Below are 17,982 nucleotides of genomic sequence, written 5' to 3'. Positions count from 1 at the left end.
AGGCTACATAGGGAGTCTGCTAAAGAGCTGCAGAGTTTAGGTGCTGCTACAAAAAAGGCTCTGTTTTTGGTGACATCCAGTCTAGCCACTTTCAAATCTGGGATTTCAAGTCAATTTTTGTTAGCTGATCTTAACTGCCGCCGTGTTGGTCCGCCGATCCGGAGAGAGGTGCTTAACCAGATAGCTGCATTATTATGTAGAATTCTGAATATAATGCCGAGGTGATATCTCATTCATGGGTACCAGTCAAAAGACGTGCAGCAGAGTTCTGAATTATTTGTAATGGGAGAGTTGTACAAGCAGGCAAGCCGAGGTATAGAGAAATACAATATTCCAAATTATTTAAAATTAGTGACCGTAAGACTAATCAAAAATCATGGGTTCCAAGAAAAGGTTTTAAACGTTTCAGGAAATGCAGCTTAAAAAAGATTTAACAGTAGCAGACATGATATTGCAATGACAGAAACAATCATAATACCTAGATTTCTTACTTTACGAGTTTGGTGGGACATAGGCTTTTGGTTCTCTTGAGAACAGATTTGACAATAAAACTGACATAAGCTACTAGTGGTTGAATTCAGGATTTGCTTGGACATGGTCTCTGGTGTCCACCTTCTCTGATACCAAAACTATTTCCTACAGAAATCAGTTGGGCATTGCCACAATCTCCTCAGGTGTAGCCACATATTTCGTATGGCTTTAAAATGTTGCTGTGTGCTCTCCTGGCACCTGCAGATCAAAAGGAATAGCCTTCGTCATCTTCTGGCAAAATACGGGAAAAAAACATCCTCGACTACAGAACTATTTCTTGCAGGCTTTGAGGGGGCTCTGAGGTGGGCTTTGGAAAATAGCCCTTTTCTATGTTACTATCTAAAGAGCTACTAGATTCAGAGACCATAGATTCCTTGACTTGTAATGCTCAAGTGAAAGAGAAGAGGGTGAAGGCAGGACTGGCCCAAGAGCTGATGGAATTTAAAAAATTGTTGAGTTGAAGGCTGAAATGATTATCGGTATGACTATCAAGATATGGAGACAAACCCAGTTCTCAACATAGCCAGTGCTGGCATCAGCGAAGAGGGCTGTAACAGCATTGACAGAAATGTCACTAAAAGTGGATTGTTTTATGCACCCATCTGGGTCAGGGTACTAGACACATGCACTCAACTCAGTTGAGGCCTTCATAACCAATGATTTATATTTCTGAATGGAATGCCTTTAGTGACAGAATAGGAATAGGTTCCTTAGAGAACAATATCCATGAAGGCTATGTGGAGGAATTTCTTGAGGTCCAAATCATTGCCCTTGGCAAAGTGACAAAGCTGCTTCACAGCATGGAACATTTTGTCCACACTGAGCCCTGTGCCAATTGATAACTCCACTCGAAGCTCAGTGCTCACACACGTCAATCTACACATCAAGTCTTTTGAGCCCTTCAAGTGAATTAAGGTGGAGGGGAGTGGTGGGAGAAGATGTCTACAAGTTCAGGCTCCATCCTAGGGTTAAAGAATAAAAGCAATTGATGTTTACTTTAACTGGGCCTGACCACAAGTAAGACCAAAGTTCACTCTATAAGTCCTGCTACAGGGCTGTAAGGCCAGCTTTGAGCCAAATTTACCCTTATTAGACAAAAAGCCGTGCATCCTTTACTGTTGGGCCCAAACATCCCCTAGATCAGTTTTGGGCAAACTACGGCTCACAGGCCAAATCCGACCCTTAAAGGTTTTTAATCTGGCTTGCCTATCATTTGGATACAATCCATTATGTGCGGCCTGACGATGCTCCAACCATTCCTGCTTGATGTCATGATCAACGGCCAAGTTATCACTCTTGATGATGCTTGAGAAGGAAGATCAGAACATTAGCGATGGCAAGGAGAGGCCCTGTTCATTGGCACACTGGTGGGGGCCCCCCCCCCCTCCAACAGGGAGACATCGTTTGTTCACGCTGGCAGGGTTCCTACCCCCTGCCAGCAAGGAGAGACCTTGTCTGTCGGCACCCATCTGCCAGCGAGCAGAAACAGACATGGTGCCTGCTGGAGCCTAGGCTGGCTGGGCTAAAAAAGAAGACATAAATGGCATGGCAAGCTCAGGCCGGTTGGGCTGAAGGAAGAGAAGAAGAGAGACTGAAAGGTAGGCTTCCGCTTCAACCCAGGCCAAAGGGGCTGAAGAATGAGCAGAGGTACAGTTGTGTTTGGGAGAGTGCTAGTGTGTGTGCCTGTGAAAGACAGATTGGGAGCCTGCTTGTGTGTGTGTGTGTGTATCCATGAGACAAGAAATTGGGAGCCTGCTTATATGTGTGCCTGTGGAAAAGAGTGTCTACAATCTCAGGGTGCCTAGAAATGAAAAGTTTCCAGGTATGGAGAGAGGAACTTTTTTTCCATCCTTATTAGTTTTAATTTTTAGGTGTTTGATAAGTCTGCTGTTTTGAAATATTTAATAGATTTTGGAGAATTGTTAAACATGTAAAGTTTTTTAATCTATATTTTTTATTAATTAGTGGGTGATATATTTGTCATCTGTTTGCTTCCTCACTGTTATGACTGATTTATATTTCTTGATTTTGTTTTAAGAGGAATGGTGATATTTCTGTTTTTGCTTTATTGCATTGCACACAAGTCTAGCTTTTAGTGGTTTCCAGTCCAATTTTTTGTGTGCACCTTACTCTTGATACTTATGGCCTACATTTGTGACTGAAGTTAGGTGGTCTGCTAGCTGGGAAAATGCCTTGTACCTGTTGGGTTGAAGGTTTTTCTGATTTTGGTAGAGGCTGGGAATCCAAGATTGAAGGGGGTCCATGAGTGCTAAAAATGATGGCGCTTAAACCTGCTGGATACTGAAATGCCTGCAGCAAATAGTAGAGATTTAATTGCCATGTCAAGGGCCCTCCCCCTTCCTACCCTCTGGCCCTTGTTAACTTGTAATCTGACCCCAACACAAAAATGTTTGCCCATCCCTACCCTAGATGGCATTCAAGTGGCCTTCTGAGATCACATGGGGAAATTGGGCCTACTTCTTCGACATCTCTCAACAGAAAAAAAAAATGAAGCAAGGATGAAGGAAGAATTTCTTTGCAAAGGGAGAAAACCTGAACAAAAATAAAACAGGTTTCCAGCATTGAGAGTTTTTAGTGGAGCCAAATCTGTGTGAATTCAAATGGTGGCATTCAAAAAATATATAAACTTAAGTGCAATCAAAATACCTAAGGATATTACAAGGCAACATTTTAAAAAATCTGAAACATAATAAAAATATGACTGGATAGGTGGAAAAAAAAAAATTGGAAAAAAATGGTTTCCGTGGCCCAGCAAGTGCCTTCCCAAGGATGAACAAGTAAACCACTGATAAATGGTAGGTCCACTGGTGTGTGAGAAGCTGCCTGTGCGAGTTAAAAAAAAGCTTCCTTAGAAAGTCCTGAAAACGTTTCTGCTCCTTTCACACGAGTCACGTCAACCGTAAGGGTGGCTCCCGGTCCCTGCTTGTCATCAGGGGAAGCCTTTGACCAGGTCTCATGGCTGAAGCAAATAGCAAAGCCATCTGTATGATCTTCAGGGAGTGGGGCATATAATCGAGTTAACAATGGGGTTTCCAGGGTAAAAGGAGAGGCAAAAACCTGGGCGTGTCTCATCCAGTACCACTGCAGAAATGAATAGTAGTATATTTATTACATTTACAGCATTGTTTTAAAAAAATATCATCATCACATAAAAATGGGAAGGAGAACTGAGATTATTAACGTTATTCCATTGTTTTACTGATCTTACAACTTGATTTTTGCTGAGATATTGCTCCCTTCCTATAACTACTAATTGACTGTGCCCTATAAAGGATAAAGGGCTTCCACAAATGAGAAAAGAGAAAAGATTTATGGTTCTGAGTAGTGCCAAGCCCACAAGACTGATAAGTGCTAGAAGAAATGGAAATGGCTTACTCTGGAATCGCTATCCAGCAGACAGCGTGAGATAATAGTGTCCAAGAACACCTCATGAGCTGCGATGATATGATCTAAATCTTGTGCTTGCTGTACCTTGTTCCATAGCTCATCCCATGAACACTCAAGCACCTAACAGAAAATAAGAAAGCAGAATTATTGCTGCTGGATATTTCAGAAGTGAGGGCTCTTTTTCTTAACTTTAGAATTCAGCCCCTTTCCCTTCCCCGTCTTAATCAGGGATTAAATCTGGCTTTTAAGATTACAAATTAGCTGATTAATGCATACCTCAAATGTGATGTAATACTGCATCTGATGAATGAAATGAACCATTTCTGATGCCAACACATGACACTGATGAAGCACCCCAGAGAGCTCTGGAAAGAATTCAAAAAGTTAAACACAAAAGATCAGAACAGAGAAATTGACACAGTAAATTTCTAAAGGAAAAAAACAGTTCTCCCTATGACAGTTCCAAGTTTTCATAAGAATTTCATTATTGTCAATGAGTGGAATATAACAAAAGATCTTACTCTAATGACTTTATATGCCATGCAAACCAAACACTTAATCAACTGCTGTTATATATGACCTAGCATAACACAAGAGCCTCTGCTTCAAGTTTGAAAGATAAAAATGAAGCTCAGGAGGCTTGCATGCAATATTTAGATATGAAAATCTCCACCTTAATAGCTTCGTGTCTTGAACAAATACTGGCTCCCTATTCAGAGGTGTCTCAATTACTCTGTCTACTGAGCATGAAACATTTACCGACCTCAGCTATTTGGAGACACAAATGACATTTCTTTAAAGGGCTGCAAACCGACCTCGCCACCCAAGAGAAATAGGAACCTTTGACCCCTTCCTTACCCTGCCTTCAGAGTCTGCCTTTTCTACTTCAGGAGATTAAAAAAACCTCCAAAAGGTGTGAAGGTCTACCTATAAGCAGCTGTTATTCTGTTCTTCGCTCTTTATTTCTGCTACAAAGACTAAACAAATACAGCATGTTCCACTAATGCATCTGATGGGTCACAACAAGATTCACCTATTAAATAATTACATCAGGAAGCCTTTAAAGAGTCACATTTGATACTTTTTAAAAATATCAATAAGAAAAATATGTAATGTGAATTTACTGAGTATAACAGACTAACAGTTCCATCATTTGTAAATATAAGAGGGTGCCTTGGTGTTCGGGGGAAATAGTAAAGAAAAAGCATCTCAAAATTTAGAGAGATTTGGTGGAAAACACCTATTGAAGATAATCGTATTAAATTTCAAACAGCTCATAAGGAATATCAATTTTTATTTATGGCTAGTAGACATTCTTTTCTTTACAGCTGGAACAATCTTTGACTCGTCCTTTTGAGCTGTTTAATGTGGTTAATAAGTTGTTACAGGAACCTAATAACTTGACTGATTGCAGTAAAAGTTTTCCACAAACATTTACAGATTTTAAGATCAAAATGGGAAATCCTATATCTAGTTTACCCGCTCAGTCGGTCTTAGATATATTATGTGACACGAAGAGGGGGGGGGGGGGGGGGCAAGGTTTGGGATACTTTGATTATATTTCTAAAACAGAAACGAACCCAATCGAAAAACTCCAATTGTCCCTTAGATTCCTGCCACGTCTGGATCATACGATCTTTACAGGATGATTTATTTATTTATTTATTTTTTTAAGATAGTTTAACCAAGCTTACAAATCTTTCCCTTATGGAAGGAGTGGTACCGGATAATTTGAAAAAAGCCATGGCTCGTCCGATCAGAAAGTGATATAATTTGCCTCTGTGTGATCCTAAGAGTTACAGGCCCATTTCTGCTGTGATTTCATTGGGAAAGCTGCTAGAAAAAGCAGTTGTTCAACTGAAAGAATTTTTATTGGACAATAAAATATTACATGCCAACCAATATGGTTTTAGAGCCACTTATAGTACAGAAACAGTACTGGTTTCTGTCAATGACTATTTATTAAGAACACTTGATTCTGGAAAAGCGGTGATTGCCATTTACTTAGATCTTTCCTCTGCGTTCGATCTGGTAGATCACGAAATTTACTTTCCAGAATCAAATCGCTTGGTTTGGCGGGAAGTGTTCTCTGTTGGTTTTCTTCCTTTTTGTCTGAGTCTAAGCAACAGATTAGAATTGGGTTCCAAGAGTCTGACTGGATGGAGTGCCTCAAGGGTCACTTTTGGCCCTGATCCTTTTTCATCTTTATTACTACCTTTATGTTACTTGTTGGATTCGTTTTACTTTTTTTTTTTTTTTTAAAGTTTTGCTAACGATATCCAGTTGTATTTTGATGTGTCTGGGGATGTGCAGACTACTTTGCTGCAGGTCTCTCACCTAGCTTGTAATGCTCTGGTGCTTAATTTTTCTAAAACAGAGTTTCTTTGGTATTCGAGGAAGCCACGTCTGGGATTATGATTGAGGGGGGTTAATATTGAATTTTGGGATCAAGTGCGTAATTTGGGTTTTTAATTTTGATTCAAACTTGACTTGTAAGCAGCAGACTAACTCCATTCTTTCCCTTGGGTAGTTCAAACTGAAACAGTTAGGGCATCTTAGACCTTTGATTGAGTTAACTGATTTTTGGACTACTGGGCAGGCCTTTGTCTTAACTACATTGGATTATAGAAATGCGGTCTATTTAGGGATTCCAAAATCTAGGCTCCGAGCATTTCAGCTTCTTCAAAACTCGGCGGCTAGATTGGTGTTAAAGTCAGCAGGATGCAATTATGTGACTCCTCTGCTCTGGCGGCTTCAATGACTTCAGGTGGAGCAAAGAAATTAAAGATTTTAACTTTTGTATTTAAAGCTATACATAGGATTGTTTCAATTTTATGTCCCTAGAAGAGCACTTCGGTCTTGCGATAAAAATATTTTGAAACTGCCATCATTTTCAGGATTCTAGACAAAGGTCTCTTTCTGTTGTAGGAGCTATACTCTGGAATAATTGGCCAGATGAGATCTGGGGCATATTTGATTTTAAGTTATTTAGGAAAGCTGTTAAAACTTTTATTTTCTGAGGTATTTTTAACTTGATTTATTTTAACTATGATACATATTGTTTATGCTGTATTTTTTGTATGATGCTGGTATTTTATTTTGATATTTGTAATCCACTTAGTATGATAGTTATCAATATAGGCAGCATATAAGAAGTTCACATAAATAAATAACATGTTTTATCTTTATCTGATCAGTTTTAAAATGGAAAAAAATTCACTGAGGAGACATTTTCACTTAACAGATTACTTTAAGAACGAGCACGGTGCATTTCTTGTGTTTTTTTGGCATTTTATAATGCATGATAAGATTGATCATAGGGCTTCCATTGTGTATATGCACAGACCCATGAGTAATTTCCTTTTGCTACCTTGTAGTTAGGCATGCTTCTATTATTTTCTCACAAATGACTTACTATATTAAAACATTGTTTTAACTTCAACTTTGAATATGATCTAAATTTATAGGCATAATACCATTCTTCAGGTTATCCACTCACATGACACAAACCTCAGTGCCTGAGGCTGTGAAGAGAATATACAGAGGTCCCTGTCTATATAGTGTAGTAGGCAATCATACTATATCAGAAAGTGCTGTCAATGTTAGAATTACTGAATTTTAAGATTGAACTGATATAAACCCATTCATGAAAAATTCCTAAAAATTGTCTTTCATGTCTCTCAAATAGTTTCTTGTTCTTGGAATTATGACAAAAAAGGATAGTACCAAAAAAGTAAGCACGGTTCACACAAAACATTAAAAAAAAATGTTTTTTAATATGCAAGTGAAAAAATTAGTTAAAGCAATGATCAATTAGACTGACATTATCATTCATAATGGTGAGAGTAGCTAAATAGTAAGAAATTTCAAAAACAACTAATTTCCCCAGAAGTGAAATAGAAATCAGAAAAAACGCTCCCCCATAGGGAATCCTAATTACATTTGGATTAACTGCCAATTACATCATCTTTTATTTAGGGGTTTATTCACTAAACAGAGGGGAAACTACCATGGGAGTCACAAAGCTGTGTTAATGGGCTCTGCCACTTTGTGATTCCTGTGATATTTTGCCTCACGTTTAAATACCACAGGAAAAAATATCACATTGGTAAATGCCTTCCAAAGATCATGCTATGGCAGTTCTGGGACTGTGAGGCTGCCATCGCTTAAAGGGGCTGATGGCCCAGAATAAGCCCCCTCCCCTAAAAGGAATGAAAAACCTCAGGGGTTTGCATAGAACCCTTGTCCCAACCTGCCACCCCCGGAGGCTGTCCATTGTCAAAATAAAGGAAAATAAATTTTTATTATCGGCACCAGCCCCGTACCCCCAGCCTCATATAAAAAAAAATTCTGGCCACTGGCGTACGGGGCCCCCACTCCTCTAGATACTCCCCTTACTCACAAAAATTGTCCTGGTGGTCTAGTGGGAGCCCAGAGAGCCCCCCAAGCTCCAGGCCTGCAGACTCCATTTTTTTTTTAAAATGGCACCGCCCAGTCTTATCCCCATCACATGAAAGGGACAAAGGCCAGGGAGCCACCATTTTGAAAAAAAGGAAGAAACCAGACCCGGAGACTAGGGGTACTCCAGGCCCCCACTGGACCAATAAGGAAATTTTAATAAGGTAAACGTCTAGGGAGGGATGGGGGCCCTGACCTCTGTGGGGGGGGGGCCCAAAATTTTTTTTATGAAGGGAAGGGATTGAGGGGGTGGGACCTGCTGTTGATATTTTTCTTTTTTTTTTTTTTGACAATGGCTCGCCTCCAAGGAGACTGGGGTTGGGGGGAGGTGAAACGGCGGGGGTCTATGGAGACCCCCTGGGGTTTTTTTCTAATTCTTTTTTTGGGGGGGGGGCCTTTTTTGGGGCTATCTGTCCCTTTAAGACAGACTCCCAGAAGCATCGTGACATACGTTAATATCCCTATGCACCTAAGGGGAAGTGAGCTACAAACCGAGTTGTAGCTAACTTTAGGTCAAATAACATGGCTTGCAACTACTTCAGCCACCCGCATTATTTGAACAGCATCGTTTAGGATATTTATGAACTGATTAGCATCCATTTACAGTGAAATACCTCAGGTTATTCCTTCATTAGGAAATTTACTGCATAAAAATGACTTAACGTGGCTTAATGAACGAGTCCTTCATTTTGTTAATATGGCTACTTTATCCTATAGTACTCCTATCTAATTTAATCGTGTAAGCAAACAATTCTTCAGGTTATTCTTTAGGGCATCAATGATACATAAAGACAAACTCATCTTTTATTGCTGTTTGTGATTCTCTGCTGCCCTCCAAAGGCTGTTTGGAGGAAATTTCAGCTACTAACAACTATTTGCCAGGTTAAAATTCGCAGTATTCCACACACAGGTGCTATTTTCTATTCCATTTACATTCCATTGCCAAAGCAAATACAGAAGATGGGTAGAAAGTTGGATTCCGTATTTCTTTATCACAGGCAAGTCCACATATAAATATAAAATATGGTTTTAATATCCAACATCTTTACAGTCAGAACATTTTTCAAGAGATTTAAATGCTTTTCTGTCTCAAAAACTGCACAAATAAGATTTTGGATATTTTACAGATTGATGAAGACTGCCACATACCATATCTGCCAAATTTTCTAGAAAAAAACAAATTTTTGACAAAAAAAGTTAAGTAGATATTGAATTTTAAGAGTACCTTTAAAATCATGACAATATACATTTCTAATCAAGTGCATAATCCTAGATAGTAATATTCAAGTCAATAAAGTGAAAAATTCCTGCTACCTGCATTCATATTGTGCACACATGAGTATGCCATAGATTCATTTTTGCAGAAGTTGATTTTAAGCCCACAAATATCTGAAAATAGCAAAGCTGCCAGCACTGGTGTAATCTCTAATGGAATGCAAAATCTGGTTTTAAAATTTTAAGCCATATTGAAGCTTGCAAAAGAGCAGAAAAAAAAATGTGGATTTTTTTTTCCCCAAATACTTTTCTCACATAAACATCAATTAAAAAACAAATACTTTCTAAAAAGTGTTACACTGTTATATGAGAGTCATACCATACCTGTCAAAATTTCAGGCAAAAGAAAAACTTTTTTCCCCCCCAATACTGAAAAACTTCAGCAAACAGTATATTGCAGGGTTTGTAAATAATATGACAATACTGAACTTATTTTTATGTTAAGAAATGTCACATCTGCTATCATAGTTGGTCCACTATCTCCTGAGTAACTAATTGATTGTAACTTGGATAACTCCTCAGTCCCTTAAATATATAGAACACTTACCAGAGACCCTTGTTCAGCCTACCCCTTCTAAAATACTTTTTTTTTTAATTAATGGAAATACTTTTCAGTTTCATTCTTTGCTAACATCACACTATTGATGGGTTTCACAGTAAACCAGAAATGATAACAGATAGAGACCAACAGGACCATACAGTCTATCCAGCAACAATTTGTCTGATTTGGGTAAGTGCATATACAAATTTCTATTTGCCTTTTGCTGACAACTAGTTTTGTTTTCAATTTTGCCTAAAATGTCCACTGGTATGACATTCTAACTCTGGTATGAAAGTTCACACTGGCGGTTAGCAGGTGATTTGTAAAATTGCACTTGCTGTGGTGGGCACAAAGTTGCTTTAATTTTTTAACTAACAACTTCCTTATTCTTAACCAAATAAGCAAAATGGGTAAGATAGATTTATTTATTTAGAATTTTTATATACCGACATTCTTACATTAAAATGTAAATCATACCATATGTAACCATATGGTCATAAGGCATCCTACATGATCGTAGGGTTTCTTTACTCTGAGGTCAATCAGTTGTTGTAGTGAACCATGGGTGAACGCGCTTCAAGGATGACCTCTCCCCTCTCTGTGACATGGCAAACTCTTCCAAAACCTGTGGTTCCAAAGTGATCTGACTTATTTTACACAATAAATAATTTACAAACTGCTCCGCAGGTAGAGCTGAATTTATACAGCTCTTACATATCTTTGCAGTACCTTTGGGTTGAGCATTTCACAGTTCAAACCGGAGGTCTCCCTTTCATGTTATTTCATCTCTAAACCAATTTCTGAAATTAACAACACATCTCTATCTCAAGGTTTAGTACCTAACCAGTTAAAATTGGCAATCCAATCTACTAAAAAAACCAAACGCCTCTCCATTGGACCCAGCTAACTTCCGTCAAATCGAAAACTTACCTCTCATTGCCAAATTGATGGAAAAAATTGTCAACAAGCACCTGTCAGAATATCTGGAAGATCATAACATTCTATATCCAGCTCAGTACGGCTTTCGCAAATCCCTAAACACCGAATCTCTCCTACTATCACTCACGGACTCCATCCTCGTAAACCTGGAGAAAAAACAATCCCACCTGCTTGTTCTCTTAGATTTGTCCGCAGCTTTTGACACGGTAAAACACACAATACTTATAGATCTAGCCAACATAGGCATCAAAGGCTCAGCTCTCAGTTGGTTTCGGTCCTTCCTGAACAATAGGTTCTATAAAGTGAGGATTAACAAAAAGGAATCTCATCCCATCTTACAGACCAAGGAGTCCCTCAAGGATCTTCACTTTCACCCACCCTCTTCAATATATACCTCCTCCCTCTCTGCCACTACTTGCAAACCTTAAGCTTACCCATTACCTCTATGCGGATGACATACAAATCCTTATCCCGATCACAGAATCCCTGCAAAAAACTATTATCTATTGGAATGACTGCCTTCAGCCAATTAAAGACCTACTCTAGTCATATAGGTAAACCATAATTTGGTATCTTGGGTCCCCCATGAAACAGTCGCGTTATCTGCCATTTTTTCTCTAAAGGCTTCATCATAATTAAGCCACGTGAATCTTCCCTTAAAAAAATATATATATATATTTCAATGCACTTTTAGGATCTCCCAACTGTTGTCAAGCGAATCTATACTTACTCCTAATATAGCCGTACCACTGAAATTGCTGTTTGTAAAAGTGATCGCTTGAGGGTATGAGCATGAAGGTGCCAAGACTGGGCCGAGAGGCAGAGGTAAAAATGGCAGGGAACGACAGTGCCGACAAAACTCTGGCCAGCCTTTCAGAGGTTTTACAACAAATCTCCAAAAGTGTGCAAGCAGTACTGGATGAGTGGTTGATCAAAATACAAGCAGCAGTGGAGGACATAAATGGAGGCTTGGAAGGGTAGTCGAAACTATTAGACCTAGCAGAACAACAGATCTCCTTAAATGACGACTGGCTAATGGATGCTGAACACCACATTGCTGAGTTGCGGGAAAAAAATGTGGCGCTGGTAGAAAGAAGAGCAAGAAAACCGAAGCAGTCGAAACAATATTAAAATTGTGGGGCTCCCAGAATCGCTCCATGAGGAAGAGTTATACAATACCCGAATATTTGAGCCTTCCCTTCGCCGGAGATTGCCAGCACTGCGAGCACGTGCACCGCTTGGGCCCACCTCGAGACTCGGAAGATAAGCCACAAATGATGGTGCAGATACTTAATTGGACTCAAGACAAAAATCTTCTGGGCATACCGACAACAGAACACTGCTGAATATAGAGGCCAAAATAAAATACTCCTTTTCAATGAGTTCTCGGTGCACGTGGCTGCCCAGCGTAAGGAGAAGTCAGGGTATTGCTCGAAGCTGTATCAAAGGGGTATCCGATTTTCGCTGTTATTCCCAGCTAGACTTCATGTCCAGGATGGAAATAAAGTGCTATATTTTTCAAAAAAAAAAAAGATGAAGCTAAGAGATTCCTAGCATCATTGCCAGCATTGGCCGGAAACTGCTAGTGCTTCCTACAATGTGAAATAGAGCATATGTGTGAGAGGGAAGCAACATCAATATTCTTTCAAACATGCCTTACTATGCAGTTCTTAAAGTTGAGTTATTTCATAATTGCACTAAAGGTTCATGACAACCAGTCTGCTGGCCCAATGCCCAGTATGCTGTGCAATGTTTTTTTGTGAAGATACCACCCTATTGAGAGACTGTGTTCACTGCAGAGGAGGCAAAATAGAAGAGCTTGTATAAGTAAACATTGTACACATCATCTGCACAAAACAATATTAATGGAAAAAAAAATATCACATAACGGACAATAACCATATTCTGCCTGAAATCCAAATGCTGTCCCAAGCTATTATTAACTAGGGTGTTGTGACCAGCAAAGGGTGGTCGAAGAGAAGCCTGGGGCAAGAAACCAGTTCAAGTTTTATATAAAACTTTTTCAAGGAGGTGTTTTTTTTTTCCTTTTTGATACGGATATTCTTACAGTGGTAAATGAAGAATTATTTAACATCCCAGTAGGGAGATAGATGATGGGCAGACAAGCACTACTGTGGGCAACTGGGGGAGACGTCAAAGGACACAATCCTCTAAGGGTGTGAGAGAAAGAGAGGGATTATGGTTCCTTGGAGCAGGCAAACACAGAGTGTTGCAGAGGATCTCAGGGAAGGTTGTATGCATGCAGGGGGGAAATGTGTGTGAAGTGGTGTGTAAGGGTGAATGTAGAAGCTATGATTTGGAAGTGGACACAGGTAATAAGGGGTACAATTCAATTTCAAATGAAAATGGGTACAATGGGACTATATGCTTGGGGGGGGGTTGCATCTGGGAGGCCCCCCTGATTGGGATATTGAAGTTGTTACAAATTTGACATTGGTTTTGTTACACTGAAACCAGAGTAAGGGTTTGTCTGCTAACTCTCAATGTCGATGGAATCCACTCACCAATCAAGCATAGGAAGCTTTTCCTATGTTTAAACTGTCAAAATCCCAAATTGTCTTTCTTCAGGAGATACACTTGAACGATACTGAACATACGAAGTTAAAAAGGGATTGGGTGGGACAATGCTGGTATTCTTTTTCTAGCAGGCAGAGAGGGGTGACTATACTTACAAGTAATTGCCATTCCAAGTGGAGAGTCAGATACAGGATGTTGACGGACCGGTATATTATCGTGCTTGCATGTTATACCAGCATAAAGAGGTTCTCTTCAACTTGTATACCCCAAATATGTTTTCTCAGTCTTTTTTTCAAGGAAATTGTGGCAAATTTGTTAACTCTCTCAGGTTACATGTTAATTGTAGCAGGTGATTTCACTGTGGTTGCAAATAGTAGAGAAGATTGCAAGCCTGTTAAGTCTACCTCCAAATGTAGTTCTGAAGATTTAGGGGTTAATTTTGCAAACAAAGAAATAGGCTTGCTAGACATTTGGAGGACCCTTAGATTATTTTTTAAATCTCAGAAGATTTATTCCCAGGTGTCTGTGGATCCACCATAGGAACTATCTCCATTTCAGCCCACGCTCCAGTTTTTCTAGTATTGGCGCTAGGCTATCGTAAACATTTACCTTTCTCCTGGCGCATGCACCCTGGTTTGTATTACGATGATAATGTCTAAACTTAAGAGAGAAATGGGCTGAATTCGTGAATATAAATTCTAACCCAGAAATTTTGAAGTTAACTCTGTGGGATTCTGGGAAGTCTGTGATGCGAGGCCACATAAGAGCTTACTTAGCGAAAAACAACAGGATCAGGAATGCTATTTTGTGAATGACAAAAATACTAAAAGAAGCACAAGCTAAGCATGTTGTGCACATTATAGAACAAAATAAAAGAGGTTGACATAGCTCGCGAAGCATTAAATCACCTTTTTCAGAGAGCAACCAAATCGTTCCGATTTTTCCCAATATCAGCTCTATCGTTACGGTAATAAATCTAGTAAGCTTTTAGCTAATTTAATAAGCATAAAAGGCCCCAAATCGTACATTGCAGGTATAAAAGACAAACAAGGAAAATATATGCAATCTTCAGAGGATATCACCAAAAGATTTTTTAAATATCCGAAACTTTACAGTCAGAAAATTTGGTATGTGGATGTCGGAGAAATATTTATTTTTTTTAGAAACTTTAAATGGCCCAAGCTGTCCCCAGAGAAAGCTGAAAGATAAAATAGACCAGTGAGAGAGGAAGAAATCTTTCGGGTGATCCAAAATCTTGAATTAGGTAAAGCAGCAGTGATTGACGGGCTCGGACTGAATTTTTTAAGATCTGGCTGTCTATATTTCCTTTTCTAGCTGCGTTTTTTTTAATACCATAATTAAGATCTCTCCCAGCAGACAGTTGTATTACCAAAGAAAGGAAAGGACACTTAAAGGTTGGGTCATACAGACTCATTTCTCCTATAAATGTGGACTTAAAGATCTTAGCTGCGATTTTGGCTGGTAGAATTAGGGGTAGATTTTATAAAGTTGTGCATGCACGTCCATGTGCGTGCGCTACCTGGTGCACAATTTTATAACATGCGCGTGCATGTTATAAAATTGGGGGTCGGCATGCGCAAGGGGATGCACAATTGTGCAACTTGCATGCACCGACGCCCGTGGCCTTCTGCCGTTCCCTACCCCCTAGCCTGACCTACCTAACCCTTCCCCTAGCCTGACCTACCTAACCCTTCCCCTAACCTTCCTGCCTCCCTAACCCTAACCTACCCCCCCCCCCCCCCCCCCCAATTTTTATTTTACCTGATGTGCCTGCTTGGAGGCAAGTAGTGTCTGCCGGCACGCACTACCCCCAGTACAGCAGCAAATAGCCACTGTGCCGAGGGCCTCTAGCCCTGCCCCGCCCCCTGCCCGCCCAACTCCTTGATGCTCCGGCACACGTAACCTTTTAAAAATCCAGGCATTAGTGTGGTCCTCCCTGGTCTGATTCATGATGATCAAACTGGTTTTGTTAAAGGTCACCCTGGTGTGATGCCTTGGTCTTGAGTTTAGACGTAGAAAAGGTGTTTGACTAGCTGGCCTGGAGGTTCATGTTCTGGGTTATTAACCCAGTATGGCTTTGATGAAACCTTGATGAGTTGGCTCTTAGTAATGTATAACAATGCCAGCACCCAGATTCTCTTGAATAGTGTATTGCCCCCTTCTTTTCTACTGCAATGTGGGGTAAAGCAAGGGTGTCCTCTTACCTTTTTATTTATTTTGGCAGTTGAGCCATTGTCTATCCTTTTAAGAGAAGAGAAGACTTGTTATGGGTTGATGGTAGGGGATAACCAATTAAAAATGGCTATGTTCACTGATGATATTTTATTATTTGTTCGTCAACCAAAATATAGCATACCTATAATAGTTGATCTATTCTCTAAATTTCAGAAGATTGTGGGCTTAAAAATAAACTTTAGCAAGTTGGAGGCACTGGCACTTAATTCAAATATAGCGACCCTGTGGGAGAAATTAAGTATTTGGGAGTGTGGATCCCATGTAAGCTTGCCATTTTGCAGATGTTTTTTCACATGTCCAATTACAGCTCCAATCCAAGCAAACTCTACCTCTATCTTTACTGGGGAGACATGCTATTGGTTAAGATGGTGATTCTTCCCAAACGTTTAAAAAAAAAATAAAGCTTCCCTGCTAGCTTCGGGTGCAGGATTTTAAAAGACTGAGGTTGTCATTTATTACTTTTATCTGGAATGGGAAGGGAGCCCACATTAGCTGTTCTAAAATAATGGGTGGAAAAGAATATGGGGGATAGACTTCCTCGATTTGAGATATTACAATGTGGCTTGTCAATTGTGTTTCCTGGATGAGTGGTTTTCAGATACATACAAATATGGAGCGAAGTTTAATTGAAAACATGGTATGTACCTACTTTACACCTCGGACAAGTAGTTGCTGAAGCTCGTGACTATCAACACCTTGCTAAAACCAGCTCACTAGCATGGGGATGACTGCAAAAAGAATGAGGCTCTTACTGGTAACAAAGACTTTACGCCTGGTATACGTTATGGGCCTATATTTTGTTACTGGAAGAAACGTGGGATTTCTGATTTAGATACGGAAGATAGTTCTACCTGTGTTGCTTTCGAGACCTTGCAAAAAGCCCACCAGATTCCTCCCTCTCAATTTTTTGTTTTTCTGCAAACTAGACATTATTTATCATCGGTGGTCTGGCCTGAAGAAGCTTTTCCATTCACATCCTCTTTTGTAACAGATGTGCAAAAGGGTGAAAGCAAATTTGATCTCAGGATGGCATAAATTGTGCAAGGGCCATTTTCAACTACAACCCTTGCCTAGAGCGCATATTGGTCTTCTTTATTAGAAGAAACAATTTCCCCTGATGATATCAAGAAAAGTTTTAAGATAATCTATTAATAGTTTAAGGACTCAGATTTGAGGGAAATGAAATTTAAGTTGCTTCACTTTGCATACATTGATGATGTCAGAAGACCTAAGATGAAGATTACATCATCTCCCAAATGCACCCAAATGTGATATAGAAGCTGGTACCCTACTGCACAGTTTTGTGTCATGCCCAGTGCTGCATACTTTTGGGACAGGGTGCGACAAAAGGTCCACAACCTCCTATTGGTAAAACAATGCTGCTGGGAAAATTTCCAGGCACTGTGAAACATCCACTCGATGTTACTAAAGTTGGCTACCTAGCTATGGTGCTAGCATGTAAATGCATTTTATTCCACTGGCTGACTGAGGGGCTTCCCACTTTTGATCAATAGCAGGGGAAAATGATCTAAGCAATGCAGATTGAATGGCTGAACACTAAGGGGGTCATTTATCAAAATGCGATAAGGCGTTTTCGCATGCGTTAAGGGCTTATCGCATGCGAAAAGCCCCGTTAACACATGCGATAGGCCCTTACTGCATGTGAAAACGTGTTTAACGCATGCGATAGCACCATATCGTATGGTGCGATGCAAACTCCAAAAATAGGAGGAGTTAGGGGCGGAGAGTGGGCTGGGTTAGCCTGTCTGCGAAGAGCTATCGCACAGCCTTAACGCCGATTTTAACTACACATCTTTGAATTGCGATAAGCAGTGCGATAGCTGCCGTGACCGTGCGGTAAGGTTTCATCGCCCTTTGCGATGTCTCCCGTAAGGCCTATTTCAGGTGAATTGAAGGGTCCAGAGCCGAGAGAGAGAGAGAGGGGTGCAAATTGCAATAAATGCTATATTAGCATAAAACATGCCCCTTTTGCTATCGCATGCGGTACTTACCGCATTTTGATAAATCCAGGCCTC

The 17,982-nt window shown here is 39.9% G+C and overlaps 1 protein-coding gene across 1 annotated transcript in view; it reads right to left on the bottom strand.

The window, feature by feature from the left end:
- The window catches only part of TUBGCP3 (tubulin gamma complex associated protein 3), a 208,751-nt gene that overhangs the window by 28,089 nt on the left and 162,680 nt on the right, over nt 1–17,982 (bottom strand). Inside the window, exons 18-19 of the mRNA XM_029604687.1 lie at nt 4,216–4,304; nt 3,928–4,059 (exon numbers count right to left, since the gene is read on the bottom strand). Coding sequence (XP_029460547.1) covers nt 3,928–4,059; nt 4,216–4,304 — 221 coding nt within the window. The remainder of the gene's footprint in view (nt 1–3,927; nt 4,060–4,215; nt 4,305–17,982) is intronic.

This window comes from Rhinatrema bivittatum, chromosome 5, assembly GCF_901001135.1.
Source record: "Rhinatrema bivittatum chromosome 5, aRhiBiv1.1, whole genome shotgun sequence".
Classification (NCBI taxonomy): Eukaryota; Metazoa; Chordata; class Amphibia; order Gymnophiona; family Rhinatrematidae; genus Rhinatrema; species Rhinatrema bivittatum.
Note: the sequence above shows the minus strand (reverse complement) of the source record. Positions and strands in the feature narration are given on the sequence as shown.